General features: G+C 39.1%; 2 protein-coding genes and 1 non-coding gene across 3 annotated transcripts; 2 read left to right on the top strand and 1 right to left on the bottom strand.

The window, feature by feature from the left end:
• Window positions 1-1,067: 1,067 nt before the first annotated feature.
• On the top strand, window positions 1,068-1,886 carry LOC138902104 (uncharacterized). The gene has a single exon (XM_070189916.1). The coding sequence runs from the start codon at window positions 1,068-1,070 to the stop codon at window positions 1,884-1,886; it is 819 nt and encodes a 272-aa protein (XP_070046017.1).
• An 8,520-nt stretch (window positions 1,887-10,406) lies between these two features.
• LOC138902105 (uncharacterized) lies at window positions 10,407-10,907 on the bottom strand. Its single transcript, XM_070189917.1, has one exon. It carries the CDS (start codon window positions 10,905-10,907, stop codon window positions 10,407-10,409), a length of 501 nt encoding a protein of 166 aa, XP_070046018.1.
• A 1,039-nt stretch (window positions 10,908-11,946) lies between these two features.
• LOC117274345 (small nucleolar RNA R71) lies at window positions 11,947-12,053 on the top strand. Its single transcript, XR_004504454.1, has one exon. It is a non-coding gene; the product is annotated as a small nucleolar RNA R71 (small nucleolar RNA).
• Window positions 12,054-20,235: the final 8,182 nt, after the last annotated feature.

The raw sequence follows: 20,235 nt of genomic DNA on the forward strand, positions 1-20,235 counted from the left end.
TAGATTCATGTTTTGATGATCTAACAAACTTATTGTTAAGAACCAGATAAAGGACCTGATGTACACTTGGTATATATCTCTATCAACGGACTCAAGCTAATGTGTGCTGTATGACTTCAGACAGAAAAGAATCAACTCAGGGACCTGATCCCTTTGAGTTTTCCTGACAGCAGTACGAAGTCAACTCTACAGTTGGAAAGTGACTGCCTGCACTGTACCATATACAGTGCAGAAATAGTGCAGCAGTCACTTCCCATTGGGAAGGGATTTTTTCACCAACCAAGTGTTTACATCATCCAAGTGATGTCATCCAAAGGATATTAACAAGAAGCCTTACAACAAAACATCACTTGGAACACTTGTGAAATAATTCAAGCATTCAAGATCTGATAATCAAGCATTGAAGTCACAAGTGCATCAAGAATAAAGTACAACACTACTACGGACCAGTTCCTACACTACTACGGACCAGTTCCTATAACAAGTCTTTTGTATGTCCTTAGTTGAGTTGTATCTTTATATTAGTTTTTCATTATAATTCATACTTTGCTTATTTAGAAGCTTTAACTAGGAACCACCAAAAATCATAAACCCTTAGAATTTGTGTCGTGACTAGAATTAGTCATGAGTTGAAGTCTTTGTAATAGGTGTATTGCAAAGTGGCTTGTAATAGGTGTATTACAAGTTAGTGAGGGATTAAAAGTTTAATTCCTAAGTTACAATAGGATGTAATCTAAAGATTGCTAAAGTAGTGAAGTTTAAATCCTACAAGTGTAGGTTGTGATTTTTTATCCCCTCGAGCAGGGATGTTTCCACGTAAAATCTCATGTGTCATTTACTTACTGATTCATTAGCTATTTCTGTGGGAATTGGTATAGGACCAGGTCTCTATACAGTTTGGTGGACTCATACATTCTATTAATTGGTATCAGAGCAGGTTCTTTCTAAAAGGTTAACACCTAGAGAGGATCCTCACCATGGCTGCTCCACCAAACTTCGAGGAAGGACAATCAACCTACAGGCCCCCGAGATTCAACGACCAATACTATGGCTGGTAGAAAACTCGAATGCATGACTTCATAATAGCAGAAGTCTCCGAGTTATGGGATGTTATTTGTGATTGTCCATACGTCCGAACAAAGAAGGTAGGAGAACCTGCTGTAATGGTGCCTAAAACCAGGAAAGAGTACAATGATGCCGACAGGAAAACTGTAGAAAAGAACTTTCGCGCCAAATTGTTTTTTGTGTGTGGCATAGGACCTGATGAATATAATAGGATCTCAGCCTGTCAATCCTCCAAGGAGATATGGGAAGCTGTACAAATGGCACATGAGGGAACCACTCAAGTAAAGCAGTCCAAGATCGATATGCTCACCACTGAGTATGAGCTCTTTAAAATGAAGGATGATGAATCCATTCAAGACATGCATACTCGATTCACTTCCATTATAAATGAGTTACACTCTCTTGGAGAAATCATTCCTAGGAACAAGCTCATGAGGAAAGTTCTTAGAATTTTACCCAGCTCCTGGGAGAGTAAAGTGAACGCTATTACTAAAGCCAAGAATCTGCAAACACAGACTATGGACGAGCTGGTTAGAAATCTGAAGACCTATGAGATGAAGAGAAAGAAGGATAGTGAAAGAAGAGAACTAAAGAAGGAGAAGAACCTGGTACTCAAAGCTGAAAACAATGATTCAAGTGAGGAGGATAGCGATATGGCATACCTTACCAGAAGGTTTCAGAAAATGGTTCAAAGGAATGGAGGTATACCAAAGGGAGGTAGTTCTAGCAAACCAAAGAATTATGACCTCTGTCATAAGTATGGAAATCCAGGGCATTTCATCAAGGACTGTCCTCTTCTGAAGCAAGTAATAGCAGAATAGTCATATTGTGATCAATAATTGATTGTAGAAACATATTAATATTATAGTTTGCGGTTGTTTGTGACAAGTTACACTTGAAAATTGATTATGAACTATAGCATAATGAATTATAATATAGTATATATTGTTACAACACAAAATGTTATAAAATATGAATTTGATTATAATATATCGTTAGATTGTTGTAGATTTATTTTGAAGTAATGATTCATGCATAATAAAGGTTTATAATGCATTTTTATTTAGTTGTATAGGTAGTTTGACGTTGTGATATGTATGGTTGTATAAATACTATGATGAAATTCATTCAACTTAATGTAAGACAATTACCACATATTGTCATGACTAATAATTGCACTGCTAACAATGGCTATCGTGATAACTTTTGGGATACTAACATAAAAGATATACGATTGTGTATATAGTTTAATATAGTATAACTATAATGTGTTAAGGTTGTATGATATTGATGAAATTAGGTGTTTTGTGGTGTAGTTTTAGATAATTGATTTTGATTAATTGTGATAGTAGATAATGACGTGTAATAAGTAATATAATTAATGTTATGTAATAAATATGATTAAAATGTTGAATGAAGTTGTGTATGGTATATGATAGAGAAGTTAATATTTATAATATAGTGATACATGTACATGCATCTTTAAGCATTTACCACCATGCTACGGCCGGTCGGGCAGTTACCACCGATTGGGCAGTTATGTATCATTGTTTACCGTCGGTTGGGCAGACATGCATATTCATTTACCACCGAGCTACAGCCGGTCGGGCAGTCATTCATTTACCACCGAGCTACAGCCGGTTGGGCAGTTATATATTTACCACCGAGCTATGGTCGATCGGGCAGTTACCACTGATCAGTTGGGCAGTCATGCATCATACGATATGGATAATAGTCTCAAAGAGAAGCATTGTATATATGTAAGTATAATAAGTATGCATATACGATGGCACTTCAAAAATTCAGGTTGATTCTTATATGTTTTTAATTAGTGTTGACTTACTGTTATGTTTCAGTTCTGCCTTACATACTCAGTACGTTATTCGTACTAACGTCCTTTTATTGGGGACGCTGTATTCATGCCTGCAGGTATAGATAATCAGTTCGACGGGCCCTCATAGTAGACGGGATTGGCATTCAGCGAAGGATCGGTAAGACTCCACCTCAATCGGAGTGCAACCGAGTCTATGAGTCATCGTGTCAAAGTTTTACCACAAACTTATGGGTAGGCCAGTACCCTATCCCATTTGATGTCAAATAATCTTAGAGGCTTTGTAGACAGAGGTTCATTTTGTACAGTATGTCAGAGGCCTTGACGGCCCATATGTATTCATGTTTTAAGAAAAATTGTTCAATGATACAGTGTTGCCCACTTACACTTGTACATTATGAGTTGTGGCCATGTTGGCCCATGATAGTTACAAAAGGAATGAGTTTAGCCAACTCGACCTATGTATGTTCTAGTTTTGGTCGAATGATCATGAGTTACATAGTGGTTCGCTCAGGCCAGCTCGGCACCGAGTGCCAGCCACGCCTCCCCAGGTTTGGGGAGTGACACTCGGGCTCCAATGGGGACAAAGAATTCCTTTGAGGCATTATGACAAATACTTAGCATGCACTAGTGCCATGGGAGTGCTTGTAGGGATGAGGAATTGCCTCACCCTCCCAAATCGGATTGGGAGTTCCATGCTACCACTTGTTCACACAATAACAACACCATTCCGATGGGGTTCATGGGGTTGGTACACACAAACACATTGTTACAATGAAGAACAACTCCAAAATTTGTATCCAATGACAAGGATTCACCCAATTCGAAATTGCCAAAGAATGGATGTAGAAATCATACCTTAGATGTTTAAGAGGAGGAATTGCCCTTGAATTGCTGTTGCAGGTGAAGGAAAGAGCAGAAAATGCTTGTCTTCAAAGGGTATGTGAGGGAGGGTTCTTGAGGCGTGAGTGTGTGAGATTGTTATGAGTGATGTTTGAGGCGTTTAGTTTATGTTTTAAGGGAGGGGTTTTAAAAGGAACAAAACAAAAGGATTAAAAGAAAACCGGAAAAAATACTTACCTGGCGATGCGAGGCTAATGGCGCGCTATACCCCGTGCGAAGCGAGCTCCAACGCGAGCTGTGGGGCGCGTGCTGCGAGATAGTACACGCATTGCACCTCGCTGTAACCCATTCCCATGCGAGAAATAATGATGGCGACGTGAGGTTTTCCGCCTGGCCAAGCTCGCTGGGGACCTGGCGATGCGAGGTCCAGTGCACGATCTACCGAAATTGCCTTCAAACATGTTAGTTCCTACAAACGAAAAGATAAATTCTAATTACTCTGAAAATCAACTACGAATTGGGTTGCCTCCCAATGAGCCCCTGATTTAACGTCGCGGTACGACGTAGGCAATCGACTTAAGGCTCGTTCAACATTGTTGGCTCTAGCAAATGAGTCACCGATACTACTTTCATCTCATCGATGCCCAAATAATGTTTTAACCTGTGACCATTGGCTCTGAACTTACGAGAACCATCTTCTGAAGCAATATCTACGGCTTCGATGGGATGAATCTCTAGCACACAAAATGGTCCTGACCATCTTGACTTCAATTTGCCCGGAAACAACCTCAATCTCGAATTGAATAATAATACCCGTCTCCCGGCTTAAAATTTTGCTCAAGAATGTTTTTGTCGTGCACCGGTTTCATTCTTTCCTTATATAACCTTGTACTCTCAAAAGCATGATAACGGAACTCATCAAGTTCATGCAGCTCTGTGACTCTACTAGTTCCAGCGGCCTCCAAGTCCAGATTTAATTGTCATAACGCCCAGAAGGCTTTATGCTCTAACTTTATCGGCAAATGACATGCCTTTCCAAACACCAATTTATACGATGACATACCAATCAGAGTTTTGAATGCAGTGCGGTAAGCCCATAGTGCATCATCCAATTTTCTCGCCCAATCGGTCCGAGTAGCATTTACAGTTTTGGTCAAAACACTCTTGATTTCTCTGTTTGATACCTCGACTTTCCCACTTGTTTGTGGGTGATACGGAGTAGAGACTTTACATATTTCTCCAACAACTTTGCAAAGGCTCGGTTGCAGAAGTGGGTGCCCTGATCACTGATGATAGCTCTTGGAGTGCTAAATCGGGTGAAGATGTTCTTTCTCAGGAAACCAATAACTACCTTTGCATCATTCGTTGGAAGTACCACAACTTCTACCCATGTCAAGACATAGTCCACCACTACAAGTATGTACTTGTTATTATATGAGCTGACAAATGGTCCTATAAAGCTGATTCCCCATACATCGAATACTTATACCTCTTTAATTGGGTTCATGGATATCTCATATCGACGAGAAATATTCCCCGTCCGTTGGCACTCATAACAACTTTTCACCCAGAAGTGTGCATCATTAAACAACGTCGGCCAATAAAAACCTGACTTCAACATTTTAGCAGCTGTCCTTACACCTCCAAAATGTCCTTCATACGGTGAAACATGACATGCCTACAAAGCAGAAGATTGTTCTATCTCGAGAATGCATCTTCGGATCATGTTATCAAGACAAATCCTAAACAAATATGGTTCATCCTAGAAATACATGCGACAATCACGAAAAAACTTTTTCTTTTGCACAGAAGACAAGTCATAGGGAACAATACCGCTTGCCAGGTAATTTGCAATATCTGCATACCATGGTGTAGCCTCAAGGCTCGTGGCTAAAAGTTATTCATCTAGGAAAGTCTCCATGATATCCTCCACCTCAACCTTCTTTTCCGCTCCTTCAAGCCTGGACAAATGATCAGCAACTTAGTTTCCTGTTCCCTTTCGGTCCCGGATTTCCAAGTCGAACTCTTGTAGCAGTAGCACCCATCGAATTAGGCACGTCTTTGACTCCTTTTTCTCAATTAGGTACCCGAGGGCAGCATGGTCAGTATAAATAATTACTTTTGAGCCTATCAGGTATGACCTGAATTTATCAAATGCGAACACCACAGCTAGCATCTCTTTCTCTGTCACTGTGTAATTCAGTTGGGCGCCGCTCAAGGTTCTACTTGCATAGTATATCGGATGCATAACTTTATCTTTTCTTTGCCCAAGAAATGCTCCCACAGCATAGTCGCTTGCATCACACATCAACTCGAAAAGTTTCCCCTAGTCGGGGGCCACTATGATTGGTGCAGTCACCAGTTTCTTCTTTAACTCCTCAAACGCTACCCTGCAGTCATCAAAAAACACAAAAGGGTGATCTTTTTCAAGCAGTTTACACAAGGGGTTAGCAATTTTGGAGAAAGCTTTTATAAAACCGTCTGTAGAAACCGGCGTGGCCAAGGAATCTTCTTATTTCTTTGGCGGAAATGGGTGGTGGTAGCTTTTCTATTACATCAACCTTTGCACGATCCACCTCAATGCCCTTACCTGACACTAAGTGCCCCAAGACTATACTTTCATGTACCATGAAATGGCATTTTTCCCAGTTGAGCACTAGATTAGTCTCCACACATCTTTTCAGCACTCCTTTCAAATTCTTTAGGCAATCATCGAATGAGTCTCCCACCACTGAGAAATCATCCATGAAGACCTCCATTATGTCTTCTACCATATATGTGAAGATGGCCATCATGTACCTTTGAAATGTGGTGGGTGCATTGCATAGGCCAAACGGCATTCTCCGGAAAGCGTAAACGCTATATGGACAGGTGAATGATGTTTTCTCTCTATCTTCCGGGGCAATAGAGATCTGATTATACCCCAAGTATCCATCCAGAAAGCAGTAGCAGGACTTTCCAGCCAATCTATCTAACATCTGATCAATGAACGACAAGGGAAAATGGTCTTTTTGGGTGGCCTTATTAAATCTTCTGTAGTCCATATAAATTTGCCATCCCGTGACTGTTCTTGTTGATATCAGCTCGTTGTTCTCATTTTGTACTACAGTCATTCCACCTTTCTTTAGCACATATTGAACTGGGCTAATTCAGTTGCTGTCGGATATGGGGAAAATGATCCCCGCATCTAACCACGTTATCACCTCCTTTTTTACAACTTCTTTCATGTTGGGCTTTTGCCTTCCTAGATGTTCTCTGGAAGGCTTGTGGCCATCTTCCAGTAACATCTTATGCATACAAAAGGCTGGGCTGATACCCTTAATGTCTACAATGGTCCAACCAATTGCAGTTTTGCACTCTATTAGTACCTGCAAAAGTTGTTCTGCCTGCACATCTAGCAAACCCGATGAGATAATACCAGGTAAAGTTGAGTTAGGTTCTAAGAAAGCATACCTGAGGTGAGATGGTAGCCGTTTCAGTTCCAACTGCGGTGGCTCTTCGATCGATGGCTTAGCTGGAGGAGTCTTTCTTTCTTCTAAGTGCAAAGACTCAAATTCGAGCTCTCTTTTCCAGAACCCTTGTCCTTCAAGAGCCAGCACCCACTCCGCCAAGTCCTCTCCATTTACTTCTTCTATGTTCATGAGATAGGCTTCTAGAGGGTCTTTAGCATTCAGAGTCTCATCTTCATCATCCAAAATTATGTCCACAACTTTTATTAGAGAGCAGTTAGCAAATTCACTTGGTCGCCACATAGACTTCTGCACATTGAATGTTATCTCTTCATAGTTCGGTATCATTTTTAGCTCTCCAGTTTCACAATCAATTATAGCTCTCCTAGTGGAAAAGTGTAATGACCCGACCGGTCGTTTTGAGATTTAGAGCCCTGATCCCCTAATATCTACTTTCCCCATATTTGTTTCTACTTTTGGGACTTGCCGGAGTGATTGGTTATGAGATTCTGAGAGTTTTGGGACACTTAGTCCCTAGTTGTGAGTTTAAGCCTTAGAGTTTGGACCGTAGTCAGAACTATGTGAAGACGGATCCAGAATGGAATTCCGTCAACTCCATTAGCTCCGTTGAGTGATTTTGGGGTTAGGAGCGCATCCAGAATGTCTTTTGGAGGTCTGTAGTAGATTTAGGCTTGAATTTGCAAAAGTTAGTTTTTCAGCGATTTCAGACGCTAGTGAAAATTTTGATATCGAGCTCGGAATAGAATTCCGAAAGTGGCTGTAGGTTTGTAGTATCATTTGTGACCTGTGTGTAAAATTTGAGGTCATTCGGACTAGATTTGATGTGGTTTGACATCGGTTGTAGAATTTGGAAGATTTTAAATTCTTAGGCTTGAATCCGTGCTTAATTAATGATTTTGGTATTGTTCGATGTGGTTTGAAGGCTCAACTAAGTTCGTATGATGTTTTAGGATTGGTTGGCATGTTTGGTTGAGGTCCTGGGGGCCTCGTGTGTGTTTCAGATGCTTAACGGGTGAAAGCTTGGACTTAGAGAAATTTTTGATTTTTGCTAGTTCTGGTGTTTTCGCACCTGCGGTGAGGAGTCTGCAGGTGAGGCCTCGCAGAAGCGAGAAAGTCGAGAGTTGGCCTGGGGTCGCAGGTGCAAGGAAGTTCTGCATTTGTGATGCCCGCAAATGCGCAAGATGCGCAGAAGCGGAAGGGATGTCCGCAGGCACGAGCGCGTAGGTGCGGCCCTTTCATCGCAGGTGCGAAGGCAGAGGGGGAAAGTGAGTTTTGCAGATGCGCACGTTTTCCGCACAAGAGCACCCGCAGGTGCGAGCCCAGGTTCCGCAGGTGCAGAAATACTTGGGTAGTGATTAAAACCGAAGGGTTTCACATTTTTTATCATTTTTGGCTTTGCAAACTCGGGTTAGGGCGATTTTTGAGAGCATTTTTGAGGCATTTCCTGAGGTAAATTCCTTGTGCTTATTTTTGATCAATAATCTTGCCTTGCCATGTATTTTCCCACCTAGTTAATATGTATTTAAGGTGGAAATTGGAAGTTAGAGGCTAGGGATTTGGAAGTTTAAATTGTGAATTGGAGGACCATTTGGTGTCGGATTTTAGTAAATTTGATATGGACTCGTGAGTGAATGACCTTTCTAATTTCGTGAATTTTTTCGGGTTTCGAGACGTGGGCCCGGGGGGCGGGTTTGAGCTAATTTCGGATTTTGGCCTAATTTTTGTAGCTTTTCTTGTGTGATTCATTCCATTAGCGCGTATTGATGGTATTGTACTGTTTTGAATAGATTCAGGACATTTGGAGTCGGATACTCGTGGCAAGAATGTGATATCAGGTTGATTTGAGCGGTTCGAGGTAAGTGGCTTGCCTAACCCTGTGTTGGAGACTTTTTCCCTTAGGATATCTTGATATTATTTGGTGTGTGGGCACTGTGTACGTGAGGTGACGAGTACGTACATGGGCTGTTATTGCAAAAATCTTATTTATCCTTTTTAAATCATAAATTGTCTCTCTTATTAAATTGTACTAATATGTTTAATTGTTTAGTTTAGACTAGAAAGGCATGCTTACGTGTTTTAACTGCCTATTTGACATTTTGTGCGCCATGCTTAGTTAAATCCCTATTTTCCTTATCTGTGTTCAGTATAAACTGTATAACTCGATGCCATACATGCCATTTCATCTTGCGTTGCATATTTAAATTGGGACTACGGACGTATTCTGGGAGATCCCTCAGCATTGCATATTTACTTTGGGACTACAGACGTATTCTGGGAGATCCCCCAGCACTGCATATTTACTTTGGGACTACGGATGTATTCTGGGAGATCCCCCAGCACTGCATATTTACTTTGGGACTACAGACGTATTCCGGGAGATCCCCCAGCACTGCATATTTACTTTGGGACTATGGACGTATTGCGGGAGATCCCCCTGTACTGCATATTCATTCGGAACTACGGGACGATATCCCGGGAGATGTTCTCACTGTGTTTACCTCGTTTTGAGCCGAGGGCTCCCTTAACTGTTAAATTTTCGAGAATTTCTTTAACTATGTTACCGTAAATTTCACTTATATCTTTTACTGTTTAATTTATTATATTTACTCCGATAGGGCCTTGACCTGACCTCGTCACTACTCGACCGAGGTTAGGCTTGGCACTTACTGGGTACCATTATGGTGTACTCATGCCCTTCCTGCACATGTTTTTGTGTGCAGATCCAGGTACGAGCTATCAGCCTTGGGGTTAGTGCGTGCTGCTGATTCTAGGAGACTCCAAGGTACTTCTGCTTGCGTCCGCAGATATTCAGAGTCCCTTTCTACTTCCTCGCCTAGAGACTTTCTTTATTATCTTCAGACTTTTGTATAGAGCTACATAGATTATAGCAGCTTGTGACTTAGTGATATTCCGGGTCTTGGGAAACTATTTTGTATATGCCGAGTGGTGCTACTCTTGGCTATTTATAATATGTTTTTTATCTTTAAAATGTTGTGTTTTATTTATATTTTTCGCAATATTAGGCTTACCTAGTCGTAAAGACTAGGTGCCATCACGACACCTTACAGAGGGATAATTTGGGTCGTGACAACAAGAATGGTCTTCCCAAAGTTATGGGAATCTCCTCGTCAACCCTGCAGTCCAGAATGACAAAATCTACTGGAAACACAAACTTTCCAACCTGCACTAGTACATCATCAAAGATACCTGATGGCCTCTTCACTGTCTGATCGGCTAGCTGTAGTAACATGGATGTGGGTTTTTTCTCTTCCAATGCCTAACCTTTTGTAGATAGCCAGGGGCATCAAGTTTATATATTCCACCAAATCACACAATGCTTTAGCAAAAGCATAGCTGCCGATTATGCATGGGATTGTGAAACTCCCTGGGTCTGACAACTTCTCAGCTATGGGTCTCGTCACGACAACACTACATGTCTGGGTTAGTGTAACAATGGCCAAGTCTTGAAAGTCGAACTTGCGAGACATTAAATCCTTCATCATTTTGGCATACCCAGGCATCTCCCTCAAGGCGTCAATCACTGGAATGTTCACCTGGATGTTTTTCAACATCTCCATGAATTTCTTATACTTCTCATCCTTCTGATATTTGGCTAATCTCTGTGGGAATGGTGCTGGAGGTCTCTTCCTTCCTGTGATTTGAGTTTTATCATGCTCAAGCAGTACTTCTTCTGTCATTTCTTGTGCTACCTCAGTCTCCTTCGCAACCTCTTTTTGTTTGCTTCTGCTCTCTTATGAATGTTGTATCGGCACCTCAGTTTACCTTGTTGAATCATCTACCAGAATGGGTACTGGCACAAGGGTTTCAGTTCGTCGGCTTTCGTGAGCAATTTCTTGCTCTAGATCTAGGTCTCTACCATTTCTTAGACGCAGTGCCATAAGTTGTTTCAGGCCCTGCGCTTTTAGATTGACTTGTGTGTCTGCAGGTAACGTCCCTTGGGGGCAATTATTCAGAGCCATTGATATCTGTCCTAATTGAATCTCAATGCCTTTTATCGTTGATTCGTGTGCGTCCACTCTCTCTTGCATTTTTCCATTGGACCCAATCAGTTGTTGCAACATTCCTTTAATTTCCGACAACCCATGATCTTGTCTCACTATTTGTTGTTGTTGAGGCTGTTGATAAACTAGTTGCTGATTTTGCTGGTTTTATCCCTATTGCCTTTGTTATGGCACAACTTGAACCTGTGGTCGCATAGCTCTAGGATTGCTACTATTATTGTATTGCTGTTGTACTGGTCTATATTGTTGATTCTGTTGCCCCCAATTCTGACCACCTTGCCTCTGTCCTCCATAGTTGGCCACATAGTTCATATCTTCCTGATAATGTTGGTTGTCAGTTTCTGCACTCCAAGAGCATACATATGGTTGGTTAATGCATGGTGTACATAAGCCCCCATTAGTCGCATCAACTATGTGTACCTGCTGCTTCTGGCCTGATTCATCGATCTTTTTGGTGAGGATAATCATTTGCGTCATCAGAGTGGCCATATTTTCGGCTATGGAGTTGTTTGGGTCCAAAGCCACTGAGTGAACGATATGCGTGATCATGGAGTCTCTTGTCATCCATCCTGAGTTTTGAGCCATTTTATCAAGTAGGATCTTGCATTCTCTGAATGATTTGCTAAATAATTCTCCACCTGCTGAAGCATCAACACTGGCCTTTAAGTTGTCTGCCAATCCCATGTAAAACCTCTGCCCCAACATCTGATCTGGAATGCCATGATGTGGACACTTTACCAACATACCCTTGAACCTCTCCCACGTTTCTTGTAGTGTTTCTGTTGGCCTCTGCCTGAAGCTCAATATCTCATCAATTTGTTTGGCAGTCTTATTGGGTGGGTAGAACTTGTTCAAAAATTGCTTTACTAATTCCTCCCAAGTAGTGATGGAGTTTATGGGGAGTGAATTAAGCCAAGTCTGAGCCTCTCCCGTCACCGAGAATGGAAACAATAACAACTTTATTGCTTTCGGTGTCACATTAGGTTGCCTTTGCGTGACACATATCGACAGGAAATTTTTCAGATGCTGTTGTGGTTCTTCAATGTAAGACCCTGAGAACAGTCCCTTGTCCTGCAACAAATTTAGTATGTTGTTTGTGATTTGAAATGATTCCGCTTGTATCTGAGGGACTGCAATTGTGGTTGCCAGATTTTTGGTGGTGGGTTGTGCCCAATCATACAATGCTGCTTCTGGCACAAAAGGCACCACACCTTGATTGTTCGGGCCATTTGCATTGTTTCTATTGTTTGGATTTTCTATTCTGTCATCCATGTCTGGTTCGATTTGTTCTGTTGAGTTCTGTTGCTGTTTGCCCTTCTTGTTTGCACGATTCAGTGCCTTGAAAACTTTCTCACAATCTGAAAATGCTTTAAATAATTCACTAGTTCTTGAGGAGTTTCTAGGCATGCACCTGTAACACCCAAGACTACAAACGTTAGAATTTCAATGTATTTAGTTTAAAATTAAGAAAATTGAATACTCTAAAAATTCTAGCACTTATTGTAGCTGCAATTAATAACACCATTAATTCCCCGGCAACGGCGCCAAAATTTGATCACGCCCAATTATGCCTTATAAAAAAGGACTAAGTGGTCGTTGTAAATATATTCCGGTTAACAAGTCCGGAGTCGAATCCCACAGGAAATTAACCTATTAAGCACAGCTACTAGACTCAACCAAATTCACGCAATCAATATTCAAAAATATGTAAATAACAAATTAGATGTTTACTAACTAAATATCACGTAATGAAAATGCAATAATTAATAACTAACTACGAACATGTTGTAGAAAAGAATTGGAATGGTCTAAGGTTCTGATTTCCCCTATTGTCGGAATCCTTTCCGCTACGTTTCCTATAAATTTTCCTAAGTTTTCTCTACCGATCATGAGCTCTCTGAGTGTTGTAATTCTCTCCCGAGTAACTACCACAATTTACTAGACATATTCTTCCAAATTACACTAGCTGGCACTAAGTTACGGATCACTCGGATCACACCAAGGTTTCGTTATTCCTAATCCCACCTTTAAACCCTTCGTATTGATCCCTCATATACGTTAGGAGTGATGTTGTTCAATAACTACCTAAATATGAACTCTCTTCCGAGTAATACACACTAAATAGGCACAGTCGATTGAGTGCTCTTCAACCAACCACAATATAAATGTAGTTGAACAAATAGAGAAAAACTACGGCAAATCTATATTAACGTAACAGGAAAATCATCCTCCAATAGGTTCCATAAAAACCCTAGATTAGAAGCTTAGCTACTCCTACTCATAGTAACAATATCCCAAGTATTTTGCATAAATAAATTACAAAGTAAAGATGAAGAAATGTAGAAATCGATGATTCTATCCCCCAACGGGTGTTCCACGAGCTATTCTTGCCTCCGGTCGCAAAACATCTTCAAAAGTGGTATTTAGTGTCTATTTATATGTGTAGGAAAAGACCTAAACGATATAGCCCAAGTCCTAGTCAAACAAGGAGATGAAATAAGCCTTTAAAACTCGGATTAGGCTCGCCTCAGACCGTACCTCGCGAGGTAAAACGCGAAGTGCATCTCGCCCCAGACCGTGCGGCACCAGGCATTCAGCGCGCTCATCCTCGCCTTACCCCTCACGTCGCCTGCTCCCACGCGAGCGCCATAGCTCGCTTCGCCAGCTTCTTCATTTTTCCGCTGCTCACTTCTTTCTTTCTTTTTTTCCAACTGTTTTTTAGCACACTTTATACTTAAAATCTTCCTTTTGCTCGAATTTCATCTCCAATATACCTACACATAAAATAGACTCCATTACGCGCAAATAAATTATAGTTTGGCATTGAAGCACCTAAAATGTAAGGTGAATAATGTACTAAAATATGAAATTATAGCCGAACATCAATTTACCTGAATGTTTTTTTGTCTTTCTTTTTTCGTCCCCCGGCTAAAGAAGACTCTTCTCTTCGGCCCCATATCTTCTTATATATTTATTTTAGCCCTAGAAATAATACAGACCAACGTATATCAAAGTATTCTCCAGAGTAAAAATAATGAGTAGTCGTATACTTTTTATTATATGATGCCTACTTATATATTAGTCATAAAAAATATAAAATACAAAAGTGTAAGTTATTGAAAATAAAATAAATAATACTCCAATAAAGAGATAATTTCACTTTTAGCCGGTCGGCTGAAACTTTTGACAAACTCTAGCCCACAAATCAATTATGCAATTTGAAGTCAAAAATTAATTATAATAGCTAGCCAAAAATCTTAAAGGTAGGCACACCTTTTTCCTTTTACAGCTTTTGTGTGTACCATCACAAGCCTTTCGTACCTCTTGTGCACTGCCTTAGCATTAAGCTCATCGACCGAGCCTCTGTCGCCGCTGACGGTACCACTGTCCTCAGCACATCATATAGCACACTTGCAATTTGATAGATCTTAGCCATCTCTTCTCTAATAAAGCAACCAATTATGATAGAAGGTTAGAATAGAAGGTTAGGTTATGTTTTTTGTATTCTTAGATTGCTAAATTTACAAGGTTATGACCCTTGATAAGAAACCGACTACCTTAACCTTCTACCCTAACTTCTGCTCTTTGTTTATCAAACACGTAAATTCTACAACTGATTCACCCTAACAACAAAAATCTTATGGAAACAAGAATGGCAAACAAAATTGACTTTACCCTGTTGGTTGCCATGAAGTTATCAATGGACTAGCATCACAAAATTGAGGTATAAAGTAATACTTGCATTAATTGAGGGGTCGTTTGGTAGGATATATAAGAATGGTATTGAATAGGATGTATGGTAATGTTGAGATTAGTAATATTGTGATTAGTTATGATGATTTTTTATCGATTGTTTGGTTTGGTGTATTAAACAAAACACACATTACATGATTTTTTTTTTTAAAACTTGTTAATATTCTCCAAAAACGTTGGAAAGGATTTCGAAAAGGTTTTGAAATGGCAGTTCTATCTTTATATATGCTTATTCATGTATTAAAAGTCATGGTATTGCTAATATCATGGTTTGCTATGTATAAGAATAGTACTAAATAAGGTGTATAACTAATACAATGTATTAGTAATACATAGGTTGAAAAACACTACCAAACACGGGATTAATTATCATGACCCAAAATCCCACCCAGGCATCGTGATAGCACCTAGTCTCTAAGACTAGGTAAGCTGATTTCAATTACATCTTGAAGCCATTTTTTAAATATAAACCAACAACGGAAATAATTACAATATACAACCTCCCAAGACTGTAGTACTGAGTCACGAACTCTAACTGAATACATGGATTGATCACGAGGACCGAATATACAATACTGCTTGATTAAAAATTAACAGTACAATGAAATGAAAAGACTCTAAGGGACTGCGACGACCAAGCAACTCTACCTTAAATCCTTACGATCCCGCTTTAACTCTGCTCAAGTCCGATATCTCCAATACCTGGCTCTGTACAAAAATATACAGAAGTGTAGTATGAGTACACCACGGTCGGTACCCAGTAAGTGTCACGACTAACCTCAGTGGAGTTGAGACGAGGTACAGTCAAGACACTCACTAGTCTAATAACCTGTGCAATATAATATACAAAATAATAGGAAACAAATAACAATAAGGCCAACATAAAACAACCAGTGATATGCACAGTAAGACAATAAAATCAACATTAATATCGCTCAATAATTGATAAATACAATTACACTCAGTTAAATCAAGTTCTTCAATTAAATATCTTTCGCATATAATTCTTAAGAATAAAACTCTTTTTCAAATATAATTTCCTCAAATAAAAATCTTTCGAATATAAAATTCTTTCACTAAATCTCTTCAAATATAATTTTCTCAAATAAATATCTTTCAAATACAATTCTTCCATATAATTCTTTTTGAATAAATATCCTTCCAAATAAATATTTTGAATATAATTCTTTCAATTAAAAAGTCACCATGTGACACCTCGTTTCATAATCATAAAAATATGGGTCTCAGCCTATTTTCATATTTTTCAAAAACACGTGTCGGCCCATTTTCATATTTTCACGGCACTTCGTTCCCATAATTAAATCATCATATTTTTCCGGCACCTCGTGCCCACTTTTCATATCACAGCTGCACGGACAGTTCACGTGCCAATATTATTATCATTTAATCACAGCACCTCGTGCCCACAATTCATATCACAACTGCATGGACAATTCACGTGCCAATATCTTCATTATTTACTCACGGCACCTCGTGCCCACATTTCATTTTATAATCCTTTTGGCAATAGCCACAGGCTCTCAATTTCAACATAAATCAGATTGTTATCAATTTACCAACAACAAGACAAATTGCACAAGGTATAAAATAAATACAAGAAAATCACAACATCACATAAAAATCACCAACACCACAACTCCACATCATAACATATTGTCCCTCACAATAGCCACCCTTATCTCTCCTATAGCCGACCTTATCACTCCTATAATAGCCACCCTTATCCCTCCGCCCTGACAATATCAATAGCCACCCTTATCGCTCCTATTATCACCTTTATCCCTCCTATAATAGTCACCCTTATCCCTCCGCCTTGACAATATCAATAGCCACCCTTATCGCTCCTATTGCCACCCTTATCTCTCCTATAGCCACCCTTATCGCTCCGCCCAAACAATACTCCAACAAACACAACGATAATGAAATGCCACCCTTATACCCATATAATATCAACAGTGGAATGACACCCTTATCTCCTCAAATTAACAACTCACACAACACAACAATTTAGACGAGAAATTATCATGGCAACATAATAAAAATCAATTCACATCACAATTTGCCCAATGGCCACAGTCAAATTCCAAAGATTCAACCAAATCAACTAATTTCACAACAAATAGTTGAAGGCTCCATACAATGTGTATAACACCACAAAAATAATTAACAGAGATAGAAATTATTCAGCATAAGCAAAGCCTTCAGTAATCCAAATTTAGGTAATTATGTTAGCACATATTCTTAAACTTGCTTAATTAATTATTTGCATAGGGAAAATTCATAAATGAAAATTAAATTCCAAGAATATCAATCATCAAACTCACGGAATTCACATAGATATACAAGTAATAATTACATCAAATTGTCATATAAAAATAAATTCAATAAATGTGATTTGAGGCATGGCAACTAGATAATTAAATATATGCCAACAATTATTCAATTTACTAAACAATATTTCCAAAACTTTAAACCAATAAAGTTTGCACATATAAGCCTGAGTACGTACTCGTCACCTCGCGTACACGGCTTTTCACATTTTACAAATGGCACATAAGACTTGATGCCTAAGGGGTAATCCCCCCACTCGAGGTTAAGCAAGATACTTACCTTTTTGAAGTTAGGCCGATATTCCAAAATAGCCTTCTTGATTGAATTGACCTCCGGACAGCTCAAATCTAAAATTCGCCCCTTAATAATACTACGATGGTCTACCACACTAAAACAAATTTCAATCTACAATAATGCAACACAATCGCACCAATATTAGTAAACAGATTTTCAAATTTTTGGTCATTTAGGCATTTTATCAAACACCTAGAGTACATAGCATTTTACTACCTCTAGTAATAGTATTTCTTCATCCAACAATCCCTCCCTCCCACAAACAAGAGATAATAAACCATCCTTTGTCTACAAACAACCTACTTTAGCACCATTAAAATCATCAATGAACTCGCATCCACCCAATTATTGCTAATTAATTCATTACAAAATCTCTACAACATCCAATAATCTAGTTTATGTATTTTTGGCTTCCAAGCACCATCCATTAAGTGTTAATACTTATTTCTTGCTCACATACTCATAATAAATCCATACATGTAAGTCTAAGAGTGAAGGATTACATTTTTGGAAGAAATCTTGCAAAAACCCTCCTTTGAGTTCTTGAAGAAATTTCTTAAAGATCTAAGTATTTTATGTGTAAATTTCATCAATACTAGTGTAGGAATGATGGAAATTCATACCAAGATAATGGGGATTGCTTATCTTGAAGAAGAGAGAAGTTGGTGGTCTTGAGTGAGTGGAGAAGAGCTCCGAAATTCGTCCAAATAAAGTGGGGAAAATGAACCCCGAAATTGTATCTATAGGCCTAGAATTTTGGGTTTCGGATGCTGCCCCGGATGCTATGGCAGCACTTCACTGCCAGTCCTTCACTCGGATGCTGCCCCGGATGCTTTGCATCCGCAGTCTCCTCTGCCAGCCTTTGGTAATTTGGTTATAACTTCTTGTAGGAATGTCCGATTGACGAACGGTTTAAAGAGTTAGAAACTAGACTCGAAGATCTTTCATTTGATAGGTGTTACATCACATAACTCCTTATATATATGTAAATACTCTCATCCTAAGTTAGGTCTTGTGCCGAAACATAACAAATCGATCCTGAATGACCTCAAATTTTGCACACAAGTCGTAAATGACATAACGAAGCTATTCAAATTTCCGGAATCGAAGTCCAAGTCCTATACATCAAGGTAAACTCCCGGTCGACATTTTTCTTAAAAACTTTTATTTTTTAACTTTCGCCAAAATACGTCAAATTGTCCCACATACTTCCAAATCCAAATCTGGACATACGCCTAAGTCCGAAATCACCATACGAAACTATTGACATTATAAAAATCCAATTACGGAGTCATTTTCTCAAAAGTCAAACTCCGATCAACTCTTTTCAACTTAAGGCTTCCAACATGGAATATATTCTTCCGAACTAATCCCGAAACACCTAAAAATAAAAACCGATGATTCACACACGTCATAATACGTCGTATGAAGCTATTCAAGACTTCAAATAGTTGGAAGGAGCATAAATGTTCAAAACAATAAGTCGGGTCATTACATTCTCCACCTCTTAAACAAACGTTCGTCCTCGAACGTGCTAAGACTTATTGTGAGGTTACCAAATTGATGATTTTAATTTTACACATATACTCACGGTTGATTTCACGTTACCGCATTCGACATAAGCCCGACAACACCATCTCAATTTAGATTATTCCTTTTATCCATATTTGTAAACTTGAAGACCAAATCTCTTACACTCCAAACATTTTCTAAAAGTCCGATTTTCACATCAACGCACGGTATTAGTCTCGACTGGCTATAGCTACTCGTGCCTATGCACACATCGACTTTCTTAATAGCGCTTAACTACTTCAAAATTTTTCAGGGTGTTATATTCTCTCCCACTTAGGATCATCCGTCCTCAAATGAGAAGTAGAGTCCGCCCTCAAACACATAACATAACTTATCTCTTCTTTCGCACTTCTCAATCTCCCAAATTTTTCTAACTCCCAAATTTTTCAGAAATTTCGGCATAGTCTCCCCTGTAATTGGGCCTATCCACCTGCCAGAGTAACACCAAAACAACTCCTAACAACACATCCACAATCCAACAAAGCACTACAATTTATATATTAATAACACTAATCTCAATATTATAAGCACTGCATTATCATAATGATATCTGAGCATGAAACACATCATATGTATGCCAATAACCACATCTCTGGTCTTAATAGTTATTCATAATTGATTACAACATCGCCAATTAACCTCATGTTAACAAAAATATTGTTTCAAACCTCCACTTTACTAACAATGAGACACGAGGCATGAAGACCTCATAATTATTTATCCGAATTAACGAGTCACATTTTACGCCACCTGGGCACTTACCTCGTAGGCTAAAACTCAATAATTTCAACACTAATTTGGCAAATTATGCACAGAGAAATTCATACAAGAATTTTCAAATAATCCTAACAGGCATGACTCCCTATAAGTATTATAGTACAAATTTAATTTCACAAAGGGAGAATTTAAACTCATAAATATTTCACCACAATGACCTCGTCCTTATATAACTTCCACCGCGGCTTGTAGCCCAGTTTAAATATTTTACATTATATAAAAATACGAGGATCTTGTCCTCAATTTCGAATCGCAA

The sequence above is a fragment of the Nicotiana tomentosiformis genome, chromosome 11 (genome assembly GCF_000390325.3).
Source record: "Nicotiana tomentosiformis chromosome 11, ASM39032v3, whole genome shotgun sequence".
Lineage (NCBI taxonomy): Eukaryota > Viridiplantae > Streptophyta > Magnoliopsida > Solanales > Solanaceae > Nicotiana > Nicotiana tomentosiformis.

Bases quoted from the DNA above. Each gene is read 5' to 3' on its own strand.
- LOC138902105 (XM_070189917.1), bottom strand. From the start codon at position 10,907: ATGACAGAAGAAGTACTGCTTGAGCATGATAAAACTCAAATCACAGGA.
- LOC138902104 (XM_070189916.1), top strand. From the start codon at position 1,068: ATGCATGACTTCATAATAGCAGAAGTCTCCGAGTTATGGGATGTTATT.